Source organism: Cinclus cinclus, chromosome 3 (assembly GCF_963662255.1).
Source record: "Cinclus cinclus chromosome 3, bCinCin1.1, whole genome shotgun sequence".
NCBI lineage: Eukaryota > Metazoa > Chordata > Aves > Passeriformes > Cinclidae > Cinclus > Cinclus cinclus.
Window position 1 is genome coordinate 111,625,290 of NC_085048.1, and position 19,768 is coordinate 111,645,057.

The 19,768-nt window shown below is 51.5% G+C and overlaps 1 protein-coding gene across 1 annotated transcript in view; it reads left to right on the forward strand.

The window, feature by feature from the left end:
* Positions 1–19,768, forward strand: part of LOC134042038 (serine/threonine-protein kinase pim-1-like) — a 51,035-nt gene that overhangs the window by 21,584 nt on the left and 9,683 nt on the right. Inside the window, exons 2-6 of the mRNA XM_062489112.1 lie at positions 15,901–16,067; positions 16,161–16,211; positions 16,440–16,809; positions 16,998–17,174; positions 17,449–17,567. Coding sequence (XP_062345096.1) covers positions 15,901–16,067; positions 16,161–16,211; positions 16,440–16,809; positions 16,998–17,174; positions 17,449–17,567 — 884 coding nt within the window. The remainder of the gene's footprint in view (positions 1–15,900; positions 16,068–16,160; positions 16,212–16,439; positions 16,810–16,997; positions 17,175–17,448; positions 17,568–19,768) is intronic.

A 19,768-nucleotide genomic window follows, 5' to 3' on the forward strand; every position in this document is an offset into this window, starting at 1 on the left:
CCTGGTGCTCCAAGGTTGCCTGTGCTATCATCCCAGCTAGAGTGACATAAGAAGAAAGGAGCAAGGAATAATAATTGGAATGCTCTTTTCTACTGATGCTATTTCCACGTTGAGAACTGACCAGAATTGAGCCTGGGTTGTTCCGGCTTGGCTTGGTGCTGTGGCAGGGCAGCTGCAGGAGTTTCCTCAGGGAGTTGCAGAGTGCCTCAGTCCTCAGGGCTGGGGGAAATGAGGGCGCTGGGACAAGAGAGGCCCCTGGGGGGTTCCCTCTAGGTGTAGCCATTCCCACTGGTCGTCCCTGTCTGGCAGGGAGTGGGAGCTCTGCGGCCTCAGGAACCTGCCGCTGGCTGTGCTACCTGTGGCACTTGGGAGCTGGCACTGTGTGGGCAATGGTCAGGTTTAGCCTGGAGCTGTGCCCAGCTGGGGGGGCTGGGAGAAAGCAAGGAGCCCAAGGAGGCAGACAGCAGGGAGGTGTGTGAGGCAGTGCCAGTTTGCAGCACATGGAAGCCTGGCTGGGAGCTGGGGCTGCAGGCCGCTCCATGGCGGGGTGCCTTGCCCGGGGCTGCAGCGCTCAGGGCTGACCCTCTCCTCACAGTGACCTCGCAGACGGCCACTGGTGCCGAGCGCCGACAGGAGCTGCTCCGTGAGCGTGGGCACAAGGACACAGCCTCTGCTGACCCACAGCAGTCCTTGCTCCAGGCACTCTCCTGGCTGGGCAGCGATGACTGGTAAGAAAGGCCCCGGTCACTCTGTCTCCCTCTTAGCGTTAAGGAAGCTTACAAGTGGATCTTGCCAGTGCCTCTGAGCCCCAACAGCCCAGAGGGCAAAGGACTCTGCTGAAACCACTCCAGAGCAGTGAGAGGATCAAGATTTGAGAGCAGCCTTTGCTTGGCCTCGGTCTGCAGCTGTGCTCCAGCTGCTGCCGCTCTGTGCTGCTCCCTCGCTTTGCCTGCTGCTCCATGGAGCTGCAAAGGAAGTCTTGAGGGAAGAGAGGAAGCTGTGGGATGAGATGATTTGCTGGCTGAAGGCAGCAGCAGGATGGCAGCAGTTTTGAGTGTAGAGATTTGGGTGCCTTGGGGCACTGGCCCAGTGGGACTGAGTAAGATTTCTCTCTGCTCCCAGTGCTGACAGCAATGGCAGGTGACAGGGTCTCCCTGTGACCTCCTGCATGTGAGTCCCAGAAGCAGCTCCAGGGAGTCACTCTTTCTGAGAAATGGACTGATTTGTGCTTTCAAATCCCCAGCCTGTCTTTACTCCTGAAAGGCTCATGGCAGAAGGGAAGGAGAAAGCAATGAAACCCTCTAGGAATCTTGGACTTTTTGAATTCAACTTTTTTCTTCTCACTGCATCATATGGGCTGGAGGTGTTTTGCCAATACTCAACATGTGTCCCACAATTAGACAGAGAGAGAAGGAGGCCCAGAGGTGATAACCCTACGAATGTTAGGTGATGCTGGTTAAGTTTTTGGTGATATTGGTTGTGGTATCGGGGTTAGCATAAACTCACTGTTGGATGCTTCATTCACACAGGGGTACGGACTCCATTCACACTGGGATAAGCATGAAAAATCTGCCACCATGCATCTCTTTGTGCAGTCACATTTGCTTTGCAATTCTCTTCTGCTTTCTCTTCCCCCTTTTTGTTTGGTGCCCTCTGAGGTACAAGAGAGCTTCTGCAGGTGTGGGGGGTCCCGGTGACTCTCAGGGGTGCCCGTGGGATCGGTCACCAGCCCTGTGCTGCAGCCCTGATGCCTCACACACCTTCCTGTAGCTCAGGGCTGCCTAGAGCAAGTGCCTAGAGACAGAGTTGTTTACACCTTTTAAATAACATGTTGCTGTAGTGGGCATTGTTTTTGGTAGGGGATTCTGGGAAAAGGCAGAGTTTCAACTGTTCTTTCCCAGGCGTGGAATCTTATGGGAAACCCTGCTGCTCCTTTTCTGGGCAATGTGGAGGTGGAGTGGAGTGAGTGAGAAACAAGCCTGGATTGTAGCATGGAAACTGAGCTCCAGAGTGCCAGTGCAGACTTTTATTGCTGAAATGCCTGCTGGGGATGAAAAAGAAGGAAAATGCCCCAATAACTGCCCAAGGGGATTGTGTCTTAGGGACAGGTATAGGGAGGTGACAAGAAACAGGAGCATGACCCAGTCTCACAGCTTCTAGGAAACTGTGTCATAGGGACTCCATGGGCCAGACATTTCAGAAAGGCTGTCTTGTAAAAGAGCCACAAATGAAGACACTGAAACCCCTCTATTTGTCTCTTGGATTTGTGTATGCTTTTGACAGCAACAACATCCTGCGGGAAGGAGCTCCACAATTTCATTAAGTACTCCTTGAAAAGCACCTCCCATTGTTTGACTGAGCTGCCAGCCTGGTAATTTCAGAGGGTGCTGCCTAGTTCTTGGGTGGAGAGAAAAATCCATCTTTTTGGTACTTGCCTTTCAGGGAGATGAAGGAGAAGGGACTGGTCAGCATCAAACTCCTGGCTGGGTCCCATTCAGAAGTCCTGCTTTCAAGGCTTCGTGACATTTGCTTGGCAGTTACCAGTGAGGTGAGAACACTCTTGTGAATTGTGCCCTGTACTTCATACACGGTGTGTAGAGTAGCTATGTGCTTGTTCATCTCCAAGTGTGCTCAGAGACTGCCTTCATTTCTCTTTTTAGATCTTGTATTTCTAATGTCTGTCAGGTTTCTATGGGATCTGTGTGTAGATGTAGTTGTATTCACTGGTAGGTCGGGTATCTGACACTCATCTTTGAGTGAGCTGCCATTATCATGAAATGTGCAAATGCAGAAAAAGATACTCTAATTATGTTATTTTCAGAGTCCTAGTCTCTGCCCGAGCTGTCATTCAACACTGCAAATTAGTCTGTAGGCCTGAGCGTGTGTTTTCTGTTTCCTGGCTGAGTGCTTCAGCTGCTGGTGTTGCTTTTTTAAACAGGAGCACGTGACTCTTTTATCTTTATGACTGACGCCTTTATGGTTTGAAAGCAGCCCTTACTTTAATTTGGTTCTTTGTATTTCAAAGAAAAGAGCCTAAAGGGAAAGCAGTTGACATTAAAGAAGGCTTAAGTAGATACTTTATGAAATTTCTTATTTTTAGGCCTGTTACATGCAAGTCTGAGGCCAGATATTGGTGCCAGTGGAAGTGTCATGCTGTGCATGTGCTCTTCTGCTCTTATTGTGCTTTTATGTTCCTCTGGACACAGTGGGACGTGTTGTCATTTCCTGAGTCGTCTGTCTAAGGCAACTGGTTTTCTTTCCGAGGTCATTCTTATGTTTCCCCTCATGACTTCCCCAGGTGACCAACCTCCGCTCAAAGGTGTCCTACTCTGCCATTGTCACTCTGGGAGAGCTCTTTGTGACCTTGAAGAAGGACATGGACTCTGAGGTGGATGAGGTGGCTCGGGTCCTTCTGCACATGATGTGTAATTCACCAGAGTTTGTTGAGAAAGCAGCCAGTCACACCCTGGGGATCATGGTGGAGAATGTGACTCCTGCACGAGCAATGACTTCTCTCCTGGACAGTGGAGTCAAGTAGGTTCTTCTTTCAGTGATATTCTTCACCTTCTAGAGTACTTCTAGGTGGGGGAAGGGATGAGAGAAAGAATGGGAATGGTGGGAGGGAAGGGTCCTGTATCCTGCATCTTCTGTCAACTCAGTGACTGGATTCTCCAATCCACCTCATTTCTTTCCTCTTGTCCCCTCTTTCTGCCCTCCCTCAGCCTATGAGTTCTCAGAATGAAAGAGCTGTAGAATATGGGAAGTTGGACGAGGCCATGAGGATGATTAAATCCAGTTCCTGGCCTTGCACAGAGCACCCCAAGAGTCACACCATGTGCCTGAGATTGTTGTCCAAATGCTGCTTGAACTCTGTCAGGCTTGGTGCTGTTGACCACTGCCCTGGGGAGCCTGTTCCAGTGTCCCAGGCACCCTGTGGGTGAAAAAGCTTTTCCTGATATGCAACCTAAACCTCTTCTGACTCATCTTCCCGCTGCTTCCTGGAGTCCTCCCAGTCTGTCAGAGTTGCCTAGATGTGGTGAATGGTGGGGAAGTGCAAGTGCCTGCAAAGGCTAAGGATAGAGCCTTGTGCTTCTGTGGGAAGAGGGACAATTGCAATTGCAGCTATGAGTGCTCTTTGATATTTCACTGCACTAAGCACAGAGGCCCTGGGAAAAAACATGCATCCTCATGATGCCATTAACTGGAGAAATAAGGAGGGTACTTGCTGGGGTATGGAGCACCTAGGGGAGAATGTGCTGGCTGTGACACAGCCTGCACAGCAGGTGCAGCTCCTGCCAAAGGAGTCCTGTATGACTATCCTGGCCATAGAGCTCTACTTTCTAATCAAACTGGTGTTTCATGTTAGCCTTGAGATGATGAATCACTGCACATACACCTTCACAGGCCCACTACTATGGGATAGCTGATGCAAATGCTGCCTTAAGTGTTTGTGCTGAGCCTGATAATTATCAAAAGACACTCTCTAGAACTGGACAATCTGGGTAAATTGATTGCCACACTTTCCCCATCTTTGCAATAGGATAAAACATTCAGATGTACCCCTTGCCAATCCTCACAAAAGAAACAGGCTGCATTGCTGCATATTCTGCAACTTCACGGCCCACAGTGTGTTTTCTCTGCATCTGTATTTTTCCAAAGCTCTGCAGATTTGGGGATAAATGGCTGGAATGAGCCTCAGTCCTGCTGCAGCTCTGTGTAATGGGTGCCCTCTGATAGGTTAGCATGAATGGTCTTTCATTTCTAAAGAATTCATATGTAATCTATTTTTTTATCTTTCTCAGTGGAAATTGTGGCAAAGACACTGAGTATCAGGTCGTGCAGGGAGACTGAATTCCTCCGTCTTCCTTGCAGACAGTCCTTGTGTCCAATGCTAATTTGAGTTTCTCTGAGGACAGAAGCTTCTACAGGTGTCTGAAGCTGCAGGGAGAAGCCAGGCCTCCTTCCCGCAGCAATGGCAGGGAGCACGCTCTGGCCAAGGCCTGTGCTGCTGTTGCTCCTTCTCCCTGTGCCCCAGTGTTTGCTCTCCTCTTGCCAGGAGCCGCCACGCCCAGGTGCAGAAGTGTGCGGCGCAACTGCTGCTGTCCTTGATGGAGAAAATTGGAGTCACGAAGCTCGCAGGCACACCCAGGGCTGAGAGGCTGGCGCACGCGGCAGGGACGCTTGCTCAGGACTGCCACAAGGACACAAGGTAACCATCTTCATTTCACCTCCTCACACAGGAAAACTGTCTTGTGTCTGTCTAGAAAGGTAAAACCACAAAAGAGTGGTAACGAAAGGAAATATTAAGTTACCTCACGGTGTGGATAAGGGCCATAGAGGCATGGAATACCCGGAGTTGTATGGGATCCATTGGGGCCATGGAGTCCAGCTGCCAGCCATGTGCAGGACATGCCAAGAGTCACTCCATGTGCCCAAGGGCATGGTCCAAACACTTCTCGAGCTCTGTCAGCCTTGGTGCTGTGACCACTGCTCTGGATTACCTGGGGAAATGACTGTAGTGGGTAAGCTGAGGTTGTCCAGCAAGAAGGAGCATTGCCAACTTCCTGTGACTTGAAGGATTCTTTCCTGAGATCAAAAGAGCTCAGATTTGGCAGTCAAACAGTTTTGTTTGATCTTAGGTGCACAACACAGAGCCAAAATGTTGCCTCATGTTCATCACTGAAAGACCCAAAGCAGATCTTTCTCGTTAACTTAAAACTTTTCTAGAAGTATTTCAGGGCTAATGTATTCAGTCTGTCTAAACCTCTTCTGCAGCTTTCTAGAATGTTGTTGTCTGTGCTCAATGACCTCTAAATTTCTTCTGGGGGAAAACTGGCTTCCTAGTGGCAAAATCAACCCAAGCCACCCAAATCCCCTTACTTTGATGATTCAATTAATAGCTGCCAAAAATACAGGAGCAACTAGCTGCTGCTCTGCATACATATAGAATAGTCAATAGGAGGCCTGAGGTGTTTTGTGCTGGATTCTCTGCCAGTTAATGGAAGGCAAATTATTGAGCAATGGCAGCAAGGTACTTCTAATGGGATCTGACAACAAAACAGATGTGTTTCACTTGTTCCCTGGGATCCTTTGATCCCACAGAAGCACACCCACAGTTTCAGAGTGAAATGATATTTTTCTCTCACTTTGCTGAGTAGGTAATGCCATCTCATGCAAGGATTGCAAAGGATGACATTAAGGTATCAGCCTCTTCTGTTAACAGGTTTCCTTTGTTTGTTCGATTTCCTTCCTTCCTTCCTTCCTTCCTGGAATCCTTCCTTCCTTCCTTCCTGGAATCCTTCCTTCCTTCCTTCCTGGAATCAATCCTTCCTTCCTTCCTGCCTTCCTTCCTGCCTTCCTGCCTGCCTGCCTGCCTGCCTGCCTTCCTTCCTGCCTTCCTTCCTGCCTTCCTGCCTTCCTTCCTGCCTTCCTTCCTCCCTCCCTCCCTTACTCCCCTCCCCCCTTCCCCCCTTCCCCCCTTTGCTTCCTCCTTCCCTCCTTCCTTCCTTCCATAGGCATTATGGACAGGAGATGGTGAAGATGTTGATAAATCATCCAAAATGTAAAATGCTTTTGGAGCGATCCATTCCTGCCTGTGACCTGGAAGATATTCTGAGAAGAATAAAGAAGAAAGTAAGTGCTTGGCAGGAGAAATGTCTCCTTTGTGCAAGTATAGCCACAGCTAATAGGACATCAAACATACCTAATCTGTCTTTATCTCATTCCCCTTCTGCTCAATCATTTTGCTCCTGGGAATGAGCTGTTAATCCCCAGCCTGTTCATCTGCAGACCACAAAGGAGCTGATATTCTTAGGGGAAAAGTGGGGCTTTGAATATTTTGACTATTGGTCACAAAGAGGAAAGGGGAAGAGAAGAAAGTGGGTTTACATTTAAGCATAACTCCCCACCCTGCTGTCCCTGCTCTGCTCCCAGTAAAGCAATGAAGTGAGAAAAGTGCTTCTGAGGAGAACAGAGTCTTTGCAAAAGACACTGGAAGCAGTAGTGCCAAGAGAATTTCCAAAACTGCAGCAGATGTCCAAGTCAATCCTAATTGCTACAATTACCGTCTGTCTTTTGGGAATACTGCCCTGCTGTCAAGCCCTGTGGAGCTGGAAGAAGCTTGGTGAATCCAGCAGCATCCAGAGGAAAATCATTTGTCTGGGGGGGGACTTTCATTGTTTTTATCTACGTTATAGAAGGGAGCGTGTCCTTTGTGCACAAACAGGGAGAGCGAGTGTTGAACCAAATCACCTTCCAACAAAATTGGCCCACCCCAAAGAGTCCTAATTTTTCTGCTTTTTCCTATAAGATCTCTTGGTGCCTAGCAGTTTCCATTATTCCCATTTATGCTCGATACTCATGAATTGGGGAGTTTAAACTGCTGCTCACTATGGCAGCACCCATAACCTGCCTTGGGCTATTGCAAACAAAGAGTTGGCATCACTGAATCTCTGGTCTGTTTCCTTCTGTAGGTTTGCAAATATTTCCCTAAGCCTTGGTAGCAGTGATCCTGGTTCTAACTTGTGTTTTTAAGCAGACGGTTTCCTATTCTATATTCGAAATGTTGGTGGGGTTTCTCTGTGTCCTTGTAGGGGATGGAAGAGCAGAAGGGTGAACGCCCATCTGTCAAGAGCCCTGTGAAGATGAGGAGCCATGTCTCAAAGAAGCCCCAGGCCTCATTTCCTTCTAGTCAACGGTACTGAGCACTTTTGTTAGATGTGACAAAGCACACAACAAGCTTGACATTTCTCTTCCTCAAGAAAATCTTTCTGGAGAGATGGCCTGTGCCACTGATTCTTTCCTTACCCTACAAATTTTATTTGATAAAAATGCCTATATCTGCATTAATAATATTTGTAGATTGTCTCCCGTAATGATTGTCTTGAAGTCCATGCTGTTTTCAGAGCCTCATGATTCTCTAGCTTGAAATCACATCATGAGTAAATCACCTCTGGATGTTTTGCTCACGATTATCTGCAGGTATTATCACCAACAAGCCATCATTTGCTTTTATTTTCCAGGGTGAAGTCGACCTCGGATGGACGCCTCCTACACCATCCAAAAGTCCAGGTCACGTTGCCTCCAGCTGTGGATGAAATGGAGATGCTCCAGAAGCTTGATGATCTCCTGGAAGCCAAGGGGTTTGAGACACGGATGGAAGGAGTGGCACTCCTCCTAGACCTGTGCAAAAACAGCCCCAAGCTCATCACCACAAACATTGTCCAAGTATGTAGGGTATCTTCACTGTTCCTTCCCTTCAGCTCCTCTCCCAAGCCTGTAGCAATGAAGTTAATTCAGTCTGTCTTGGCACTACATCCTGCCTTGTTGGGACAGGCTGGTCCCTCTTACCCAGACAAATTTAATTCAGGTCCAGCATGCAGGACAAGTTCTTTCAGTCCAGCTGTATTTGTCTGGCAGGTGCCTATTGATGTTGTTCATCACATGATGACAGAATTTTCCACTGCTCTAACCTTTGCTGTCTCCTACTCCCAGCTGGGTTCAATGAAAGGAATCCAGCCACTGAAAGCATGGCAATTCTTCTCTTGATGAAAAATGGCTTTGAATGGGGAAGAGAAGTATCAGGCTGGGTTGGTATAACCCAAATGTTTTTACAGACATACTTCTCCAAACTCCATCCTGTCTTGCACAAACACAACTGTGGCTACTCGTTTCCATTCTTGTCTCTATTGCACTTGGTAAAGATGGTGTGTACCTCTCTTGGGCACTAAATGATCATTGCTACATCCCCTCTTCAAACAAGGACATTTTAATCCAGCTTTCTTGCTGCTTGTTCTCTTCACAGATTTTTGATCATTTTGTCCTGAGAATATCTGACACGCACAAGAGAGTGAAGCAGATGGCGCTGGACGTGCTGGCAGAAATGATAGCCATCCTGGAAGATGCCTTGAACCCCGTGATTGTCCGTTTAGTGGAAGGAATACTAAAGAGCCTGAACTCAAAGGATACCGGGGTTCATGCTGCAGCTGTGAAAGCGCTGGAAAAATCCGTTTCTCATTTTGGTAAGGCTGACATGGACTCTCCTCAACTGTGTCTCTGCCTCTCTGACACAAGAGAACACTGAGTGCCATGAGAGCTCTTGTTGCCCGTGGAACACTGCAGCTGACATCCACCAGAAGCTGTGGGGGTGCAGTCCTTAGGCACCAGTCCCCCAAGAGGCTTGAATGTGCATCAGCATTTCCCACAAGTGCCAGGAGCCCTTGGCTCTGTGCTACTTGTCTGGAGAGGAGGTCCTGGACTACAGCTTTGCTACAATTCAGAGGCAAAGGGGATTTTGGAGATTGCTTGGACCCCATTAGAGTTCCCAAATGAATAGCTTTGCTGTTGCCATGAAGGGACACTGGCCCATCATGGCTCCTGCAGAGCAGCCCCCTGGAAGGCTCCACATTATAGGCAGTAGCTGCCTCTGTTCCACCTTTCCCATTTGTCTTCCTTTTTCAAATGGGACACTTATGATTCACCAAGTGCATTTCCTTAAAACAAGCAGATAGAAATCCAGCTGTCAGTGATGTCTTGTTCCACATGTTGTTTTCATGGGGCAGGATGGCTGTGGCAAATACCTACACAGGCAAGGACTGCTCTAAATTCCTTTGTCACAGAGATTTATGTCAGCACTGAAAATGCTGGTCGGGAGAAATATGCCTGACAAATGGAGTGTTGAAGAGGCAGATCTTCAAGGGGAGTTTCCACTTTCTCCACCTCAGCTGCTCTGCGAACTCCTGAACTGCCTGACTCTGTGCCTTTGTGTATCCCAAGTCTGGGCTTCTTCCTGTTTGCTCTGGAGTTCAAAACCTTTTCACTGCTTACGTGTGATTGAACTCTTGAGGTCCTTGATCTGAAATGTTTAACGTAGCTCCAGGTCCAGCAGACAACTTTGCATTGACAAATGTGAACGGAGAGGTTTTCTTTGGGAATTTAACCCCCCCTCAAGTAGGCTGGAAGGAAAGAAGTACATCAGCAGAAAATTACTTGATTTTATAAATTGGGGCTGCCCCTGCCCTTCCCCTCCCCACTCTCCTTTCTCCTAGGACCTCAGAAGAGTGAGCAGAAACGTGTGTTTCTCTTGTAGATAAAGTAGCACTGATGAAAGAGTTCAGCCACCAATGGAGTCAGCTGAGTGGCCAAGCTCTGCTGGATGTGACAGAGCGTATCACAGGTATGGCCTCTGCTAAGCCAAGAGGTCTCCCCAGGGAGCATTTCCAGGGCATTCCTGGCAATAGACAGTAGAGTAGCTGCTCCAAATCAGGAGGTGCTGAGCTTGTCCCTCCTGCCCAATGCCCATGGCAGCTGTGTTTGGCAGGTTTTCCCTGGCTGCTGCAGAGGTGTGCAGTACCTGGCACGGGGGTGGCGCTCGGCCTTGGGGCCGAGCTCTCACTGGGGCATCTCAGAGCCCACCTCCAGGAAAGGGAGGGGTTAAAAATACCCGAGCTGGCTCTTCTCTTGGGAGCTCAGGGTCATCTCTGGTCCTTTAGGGAAAATGTAGCAAGTGCTGTTTCAGGCAATCCGTTTGTTTTGTCCTCACAGAATTCTCATCTTGCTCTTGAAAAGTTTTGAGACTGAACCCTGCAGTGCCTGGGGGTCACAGCTTAGGTCAAAACTCAGCACCCAGATTGGGGGCACGGATTTGGTGCAAGGCAGCCTTTGGGGCCAGAGGGGCAGAAGCAGAGTGCTGAGGCTCCCTGCCTGTGCTGTCAAAGTGACATTGGACTGAGCATTTCAGGGTGTGCAAACAGTGTCTTCCTGTGTCAGTGCTGTCCAAAATGCTACAAATGCAGCTGATAATTGATTCCTCAGAGGAGCTTGCTATGTCAGCAACAGCCCAGGATTGGAAAAGTGATAATCTCTCTATATAGTGGACAAGATGATTTACAGCCTTGCTTTAACGGGGTCTAAATGCACTGCTAAGTGTGCCAGCATCTTTAAATGCAAGGTTTCATAGATGTTGTGTCTTCTTCAGCAATCTCAAATGCTCAGTGTTCGGTGATTGAGAATGTCAAAAGCCCTTGAAAGGGCATTGGGATAAAGTAGATGTCTAGGAAGAGGGAATTTAGTTTTGGAGATATTTTGATCTCTTCTTGAAATAAAGGAAATAAACATAAATTAGGACTCTTTTAGGAAGAGCAGATGTTCTCTCTGAGATTTAGTGGGAACAAACAATGTTTTCTCAAGTTCCATTGTGACCAATGTCTTGAATTGGATTTTAACTGAAATTAACACCCATTTTGAAATGGATGCCATAACCCTTTTCCTGCTTGACAGAATTGGTTTTGGGCACTTTCAGGAAGTGTTTAAATGTTGATGATTGCTGGTGGATTACGAGCATAGAGAAAATGAAGTCTCTTCCACCACAGAATAAGAAGTGGTTACTGCATAACATTTTGCCTGATCAGAAAATATGAATGGTGTCCAGAGCATTTCAGGTTTTGATGTCTCAGCCACATCTGCCATGCAAGGAGCCTGTTGGTTGTCAATTTTTTGCCTGTGTTTGACAAAGTTCAGTTCAGAAATTGAGCAGGGAGTAGGCTTCAGAGAGAAAGGGAGAAGACACTCGTGTTGTGGTTAAATTTCATTCATCTGTGTTGCATTTTTCTCTCTACATTCTACTATTGCAGTGCACATTGCAAGAAAAATGCCATTAACATTGAGAGGGGGAATGACATTAAAATGTGGAGATGCACAAATGCCACAGCAATGAGGTCTGGGTAATTACCTAAGACACCCTGAGGTTTGAAGCAGCTGTTTGTTGGAAGGCACAAAAGCATTGTGCCAAAGACAGCAGCTAGTCACTGATGTTTCTAATCCAGCTGTCAAGCAGCACCCATGTCTGGTGGGCTGGAGTTTGGAAGTGTGGTCTAATAGTGCCCTTTGCTGTGTGCCACTGAGCAAAGGGAAGAGCCAGATTGGATTCTGGCACTTTGACATCAAGGGTCACAAAGATGGAATTGTCCTTTTTCTTAGAAACCTTTCAATTGAATCTCCATGGTGCATTTCCAAATCTTCAGTGTGGGTTTAGACAACTTCCTAATGGAAATGAAAGGGAAGTTGACATTTTAGTCATTCTTGATGTTGAAACAGGTTGTGAAATGATCCAGTAAAGGTACAAGTTCTGCCACAGGTGCAAGTATTTGTTTGGAGACAGTACTCCTGAGGTGTTGGTGGTTCTGTTTTGGGGAGGATCAGCTGCTTTGGCCATTTCTGGATCGTTGGGCTCTGTGTGCTATTTCACTGCTCTTAGCCAGAGAGGCTTCCAAGAAGCAAATCTCGAGGTGGATCCTTGTTTGCATTAAGGTTGTTGTTTCAGAAGTTTGTGTCTCTGTCCCGGCAGTGCTTGTGGAAGGGGTTTATGCCAGGAGCCCTGAAGTGGTCCAGCGCTACGCCCTGCCCGTGCTCTGGTCCTTCCTGGAGAACAAGGCGCTGCCTGTCCGCAGCGCCAATGTGCGCACGGTGGTCACCAGGCTCGCCTCTGCCCTCTACGAGGTGATGGGCACCAAGCTGAAGAAGCGTGCTGCCAGCCAGCCCCCACATGTCCAGGAAAACCTCTCCAACATCCTGGGCTGGTGAAGGCTTGATGTTCTCCAGCAAGTTGACCAAGTGCTGAGATGGACACCTGCGGTTCTGACCTTTTAGCTGTGCCAGAAATGACAAAATACTCAGGAAGGGTGTGCATCTGCCCCTGCTCTCTCCACTGCCCTTCCTAGTCATGGCATGCTCAGGGGCCTGAAGACACTCTGGATTGAGGACAAAGTGAAGGACTAGCATGGCTCAGCCTCCCACAGAGGTAAGGTGGGAGCTGGGCCGCTCTCTGGTGGGAGGAAGGGTCTTGTGCCAGCCTGGAGAGCCTGTGTACATTGGCAGGGAGCAGTTGTGCCCTGCAGGTGCCCCCTGCCATGAGCTGTGCTGCTGCCAGTGCCCCGTGGAGCTGTAGGGCTGCTGAGCTGTGGGGCAGGGAGAGGAGCAGGAGGCTGCATGTGCAGCTGAGCCATTGCTGGGAAGCACAGGGCTCTGGGCTCCCTGCTGTCCCAGGGCAGCCTAGAGGCCAGGGAGTTCCCCTGGGAGCTCTGTGGAAGTGGCTCAGGGTGTGCCCCTGGCCTGCCTCCAGAGGGTGATGGTAGGAGAATGTTTCCCTGGGCAGCTGTTTATGAATTTCCAAGAAATGTGTTCTATGAAATATGGAGCTTCAGATGCTTTAGGTTTGCATTGCAGCCTCTGTTACATTTTGTGTCTCCATTTTGCAGACCTGCCTGGCTCCTGTGTTTCCACCAAGTTTTCTCTGGACATTCATTTGTGCATTTACCCACAAAGTCCTTTCCTGCTGTCCAGAAGAGCTCTTTCCTGCAAGCCCAGGAAGAAGCTGCTGCCTATCCAAAGAGCGTTTGAAGACAAGGATTTATGCATTAGCCTGTATAGTTCCAGATGTACATATGTTCTGATAGTTATCTGTAGGTTTCAATAAATATATTTTGATTCTATCTTAATAATTTTGTTGTTATATTTTTTATTGTGTATATTTTTGGTGGTATGTTTTGTTTTTTTATATTTTATAGTTTTATATTTTTTCCCATTGACATGCTAAGGATGGCCAGGTCCTTGAGACCTTGAGATGGGGAAGGGAGAGCCTCCCTTTTTTTTGGGTGTTTCTCTGGGAGGGCGGGGCCAGTGTGGGGAAGGAGGCCAAGGCCACGAGATTCGAAGCAGGTAAAGCAGCGTGGGGGGGCAGTTACTGGTACTCACCCCTTTTTGGCTCTGGAAGGAGGAAGGCAGCTGGAAAACCTCACCGCGCCATCCCAGTGCCAGGAGCTGCCTCTTCTGGTGTTGGACCTCACACCCCTGCCAGGATGCTGTCCTGCTTCAGTTTGCTATCTCCAAGCATCCTGTTGGAGCACCGGGACCGACACTGCTCCAAGGATTCGTGAGCAGAGTCTCTCCTCCACCCTTCCCATCTGGGACACAGCTGCCATCACCCCCAGCTCTCCTGCAGCTGTGCAGGGATCCACACACCTGCCCTGTCCACTGGGAACCTGCCAGAGCTCACTGCCAATGGCGATGGTAACTGCACCAGGGGGGAAAAGAGCACACAACCAAAGGAACTGTGACTGGGTTCCTGTTAATTTCATAGTTATTGTTGTTTAGATTGGCCTTGTTATATATTTAGTAGAGAACTGTTCTTCCTGTCCCCCTATCTTTCCCTGAGAACCTCTTGATTTCAAAATTATACTGACTCAGTGGGAAGGATTTTACTTTCTCCATTTCAAGGGAAGGTCCTGCTTTTTCCCTAGCACACACCTGTCCATTCAAACTAGGATACGGAGCATGAGGTGCAGGGCTGATGTGTGAAAGCAGGAGGATCTCCTCCAAAGTAACTTGTTTAATTGTCCATTTTATTACTTCTCTATTTACTCCACACTACTAAGGCAAGGCAAGCTTTGCTTGCAGGCAAAACAGGCATGGGATACACTAGGGTCCCTTGCAGGATCAGCAGGGCTGGCAGTGACAAAGCAGGCAATCTGCTTCATGGTGAGCCACTACACAGCCGCATCCCAATGTGGGTTTAAGTAGCATGGTATTATGGAGAACTCCTTTTCTGCATCAGATACCAAAAGAACGTCCACAGCTTCTGGTGGCAGTCAGCTGGAGCATTCCACAGGCAACACGAGCTCTCAAGGCACTCAGTGTTCTCTAGTGTCAGAGGCAGAGACACAGTTGAGGAGAGTCCATGTCAGGGGTCAGCCTTCCCAAACTGAGCAATGGATGCTTCTGCCACTAACACTGACAGGAAATAAACAAACAAAATTTCTGTGCACACCAGGGCTACGTGTGGATTAAATTATTTCTGTTTCACATCCCGGCCAGAACAACATCGTGGTCAGAATATCATTGTTCCTAGATTCTCTAACACTAAAAATATTGCTGGAGAGTTTTTGTCATTCCCATAGATTTGGTGACATCCAGACACACTTAACAATCCATTTGGGTCCAAGTTCCATATTGCAGACGATGTCTTTGGGCAGCCTGCAAGTGTCTCAGCAGAGAATGAAAAGGGATGACAATACTGACACGATTTCTCTTTGCTACTTGAAATTTAAAAGCTCCGCTCCAGCCCACACTGGCAAAATTGTCAGAAGAGGCAATTCTTCCCCACAAAATGCTTCATCTCACTCAAACAAGAAAGCCACAAGCCAACAGTCTTCTTTACGCCTCCACTGCTTTATTTGGCTATTTCTCTAATAGGAATTAGCTTCATTTATTCTTACTTTGTTTCCTGTGTTCCACGGGGCGCGCGGCGGCTCCTCCGTTGGGTTCGCGGAGGCAACGGCAGAACGGCCGCGCGCTCCGGCGGCTCCGCAGCAGCAGCAGCAGCAGCAGCAGCAGCAGCAGCAGCAGCAGCGCCTCTCTCGATCGGTTTTTCGATCGGTTTTCCGCTCGAGTTCCCGCTCGCCCTCCGTGCCCTTCTCCCTCTCAGACTCCCTGTGATCCCGTTCGGTCCCGTCCTTGTTGCGCCTCTCCCAGCCCGGCTCATGCCGTGCCCAGCAAGGCGGCCGTGGGCGAGCCGGCCCCCTGCCCGCCCCTGTCGGGCACGCCGCGGTGCCGCCTCCGCGGGGCTCAGTCCGTACCGCCTGTGGCACCTTTTGAAGAGCCTGTGGGCGAGCTCCTCGCTGCACTGGTGGCGGTGGTGGAGCAGCACCGTCTCTTGGCTCCGCCTGGCGCGGGGCCTGGCGCTGGCCCGGCCCCGACCGAGGCCCCTCCCGCGGTTCCGCCCACAGCTGGCCCGCAGCCGCCCGGCTCCCGCCCCGCCGCCGGCGCATTCCCCCGAGCGAGCCTCGCCGCCCGGCAGTTCGGCCGCCGGCCCCGAGGCGCCGGAGCCCGGGGCGGCTCGGGAAGCAGCGGCGGCCGGGGCGGGCGGGTGCCCCGGGCAGAATGACGAGAGCGCGGTGCCGTCCGCACGGGCGGAGAAGCCTCCCCTGGAGCAGCTGTACCGGGAGGGCCCGCTGCTGGGGAGCGGCGGCTTCGGCAGCGTTTACGCCGGGACCCGGCTCGCCGACGGCGTCCCGGTAAGAGACGGGGCCGGCTCGGAGCGGGGAGGGGGGCGGCGACCGGCGAGCGGCGGGCGGCGAGCTGAGCCCTCCGCTCGCCTTGGCTTGCAGGTGGCCATCAAGCGAGTGTCCCGGGACCGCGTCTTGGAGTGGGCGCGGCTGGTGAGTGAGCGGGGCCAGCGGGAGCAGGCGGCGGGGCGTGGCGGGCGGGGTAAGGCCAGGCCCGGCCGGGTGGGAGCCGGGACGCTGCGATGGGAGCGAGCGTGGAGCGAGCGGGGGCCGCGCAGCGTCCCGGGCCATGGGCAATGGGAGCTGCGGTGGCGCCGGGCAGGGGGTGGCGAAGGCGAGCGCAGCATCGGCGCCGCTGACGGCATGGCGGCTCCCCCGCAGCACGACGGCGCCCTTGTGCCCCTGGAGCTGGTGCTGCTCTGGATGGCGTCGTGGCCCGGCTTCCGCGGCATCGTGCGGCTCCTGGACTGGTTCGAGCTGCCCGACGGCTTCGCGCTGGTCATGGAGCGTCCGGAGCGCTGTCAGGACCTCTGGCACCTGCTGCACGCGGGGGGGTTCCTGCCAGAGCCCGTGGCGCGGGCGCTGTTCCGGCAGGTGCTGGGGGCCGTGCGGCACTGCACCAGCCGCGGCGTCCTGCACCGCGACATCAAGGCCGAGAACGTGCTCGTTGACCTGGCCACCGGCGAGGCGAAGCTCATCGACTTCGGCTGCGGCACCATCCTGCAGGACACGTTCTACACCCAGATGGCCGGTGAGCCCAAAGCCGGGGCCCAGCCGGGCAGTGGAGCTTCTCCCCTGTGCTTCCCCAGGTGGAACACACAGGGAGGGAGGGAGGGGGAATGCTGCTTCAGCCGGCTGCAGCCAAGTTGCATTTTGGCAGGAGGTGGCTGGGAGGGAGCAATCAGCATTGGCCTGATGAGCTGTGCCCGTGTGCCATAGGAACGCGGGAGTACTACCCACCGGAGTGGATCCTCTTTGGCCGCTACCATGGCCAGCCAGCCACCATCTGGTCCCTGGGCATCCTGCTCTATCAGCTGGTGTGCAGGCACCTTCCTTTCAAAAGCAGAGAGGACATCGTCCGGGGACAGCTCTTCTTCCCGCCCCGGGTGTCTCAAGGTGGGGATGGGCCTTCAAGGCACGGGAGCAAGAACGGCTTTGGGAGAGGGCAGGTGGCACATAAGTGTCCTGCTGTTGCAGCTGGGGAGGAGGTTCATCTCCTGGGCTGAGCTGGAGGAGGCGGCACGTGTGCCTCTGCTGCTCTCTTCCAGAAGAGAGGATGGATGGGAAGCTGTGCGAACAGCTCTGAGCACTCTTAGTGTGCTGTGGGCACTGTGAAATCTGGGAGAGCATGGACAGGAGCTGACCAGCAGTTTCTGGTTTCTCTCTGCAGAGTGCCAGCACCTGATCAGGTGGTGCTTATCCATGGACCCTGCAGACAGGCCATCCTTGGATGACCTTTTAGAACATTCTTGGGTGCAGAAGCCCCACCTGGCCCAGGAGACAGCAGAGATCCATCCCTCTGCACAGTAGAATCCAGGATGCCCGCAAGCAGCAGCTGCTCGTGTCTCGTGGCTCTCAAAGAATTCCCCAGAGCATTTCCCAGTGGCCCTGGCATGGAGCAGAGAGCACAGCCAAGGAGGTGCTTCCTCAGGTCCCCGGCGATTTGTGGAGGGAGCGGCTCAGGGCTCCCCATCCTATTGGAGAAATTGTGGCACAGTGCAGTGAAGTTGCCACAGAGTGGAAAAGGGGAAACATCCCCCTGCAGCTCAATGGCCTCGTGATGTCCCCGCGAGCCAAGGCACATCTGGCGTGTTCTTCTGGAGATCAGCGCAGAGCTGGAGAACGCCGTCCTCGAGCTGGCCACTGGCAGGGCAAAGCTGATGGGCTTTGGTTGCAGCCCCTTCCTAGAGGACACGCTCTGCACCCTGACGAAATCAAGATGAGTCCCCAGGCGGTGCAGGGGTGGGGGGATGCTCGTGCCTCCAGGCATGGCAGGGCTCAGCCTGGCCACGTGCCGGTGGTTCCCCGTGGGGTGGCAGTGGACAATATTAATCTTTCTGCCAACTGCTCAGCTGCTTTTTGGTGGGGCAGGGGATGGATGTTGTGGAAGGGGAGCTGGCTCCTGGCCTCACTGACAGCTTCTTCCTGCCAGCATGGCACAGGCTGGGGTGGGGGCATCCGGCCTGACATAAGCGTCCATCCGTGTGGATGGGGAGCAGCAGAGGGGGACGGGTTCTTTAGCCATGGCCCAGCTGCTCTGCTTTGCAGGCCCTTGAGGAAGGGGTGGGCATACAGGTGGGAAAGGTAGGGTTTTTCCCCACCACTGGAGAGATTTTAGTATCATAAAGAGCGGTCAGACCTTCCCCAGTCCTGTGAAACGGTGACAACCTTTGGTGCTTTTTCTTGTTTCCAGGTATTGTTTTGAAATGACTTTCATGCAATTGTTCTTTGTTTTTTCCAGAAAGATTGCAGCTTGTGTCCAGACCAGATGGAGAAGCACCGGTACCGTCCCTGGAGTGCATCCCATGCAGGTGCTACCCGGGGAGGGTCCACGGTGTGGATGTCCCCTGCAAAAGGATGAGGACCTTGTGTGGGATCGGCTCCTCTCCTGGCAGCAGGTCTCCAGAGGTGGGTACCCGGTTCCACAGCTCGGGTGGCAGAAGGGCTTAGGGCAAATGGCAGCAGGCACACGAGAATGTCGCTCTTGCAGCTGCTGAGGAGGTTGTTGTGCCATGCTTGAGCAGAAGAGGTGGAGCGTGTCCTGCCACGCTGCTCTCCTCTAACAAGGAGGGAATGGGCTGGGAGGTTTGGGCTCTGAGCACAGCCAGCAGCCTGGCCTGAGTATAGGCTATGGTGGGACAGGGGGGACAGGAGCCTGCTGCCACTGACCGTGGCTTTCTGGTTTCTGTCCCCAGGCTACCAGCAGCTCATGCCATGGAAACGGCACCGCTCGACCTGCCAGTCTGGGAGGGCTGGACGGCAGCGGGTGTTCATTTGCTGCCAAAAATAAATCATTCATGTTACTAACATCATCATCATCATCGGAGCATTTCTTTCATCCTTTTTTCAAGCTTTTGGCCTCCCTTCTTCCACCGAAATCTCTTTGCCTCTTTCCTCATCCACTTGGTGGAATTGGTGGGGGGGGTTTAAGTAACACAAAAAGTTCAGCAACAATTCCTGTTGCCAACCGCAGCAGTCTCTTCAAGAACCTGGAGTTGGTAGCCAGGCCCACATTTCACTTGGAAAGGGGAGTGGTTTGCAGGGACAAAGATGTCCCTCTGCTGCAAAAGCAGGGAGGAAATCAGAAGCAGCAAAATGCAATTTCAGCTCTACCCCCGCCCAAAGTTGTCTGCATCTTTGCCCTCCACTCCAAAATAGGCAGGCAAGGCTGGACTTGAACAAGGTTCAAGTCCTTCATGGTCCCTTGGCATTAAAGGGATCAAGTAAAACTCTCGTATGCAGTAATTGGAGTACAGCTACTGTAGGGATAAAGGAAATGTTGGGAGCTGGGACATCCTTCTTGTCTCCTTTGTCTCCCCAGGTGTTGTAGCCTGGATAGCTGTTAAGATGGTTGCAGGTAAAGGAGCAGCAAGGGCCTTTGTATGGGATCCACGGAGATGTTTATTTCAGCCACTGCGTGGATAGTCCAGGGTCAGAGGCAAAGACAAAGGGGAACGTCGGGGTGAGGGTCCAGGTTGAAGCAGATGGGT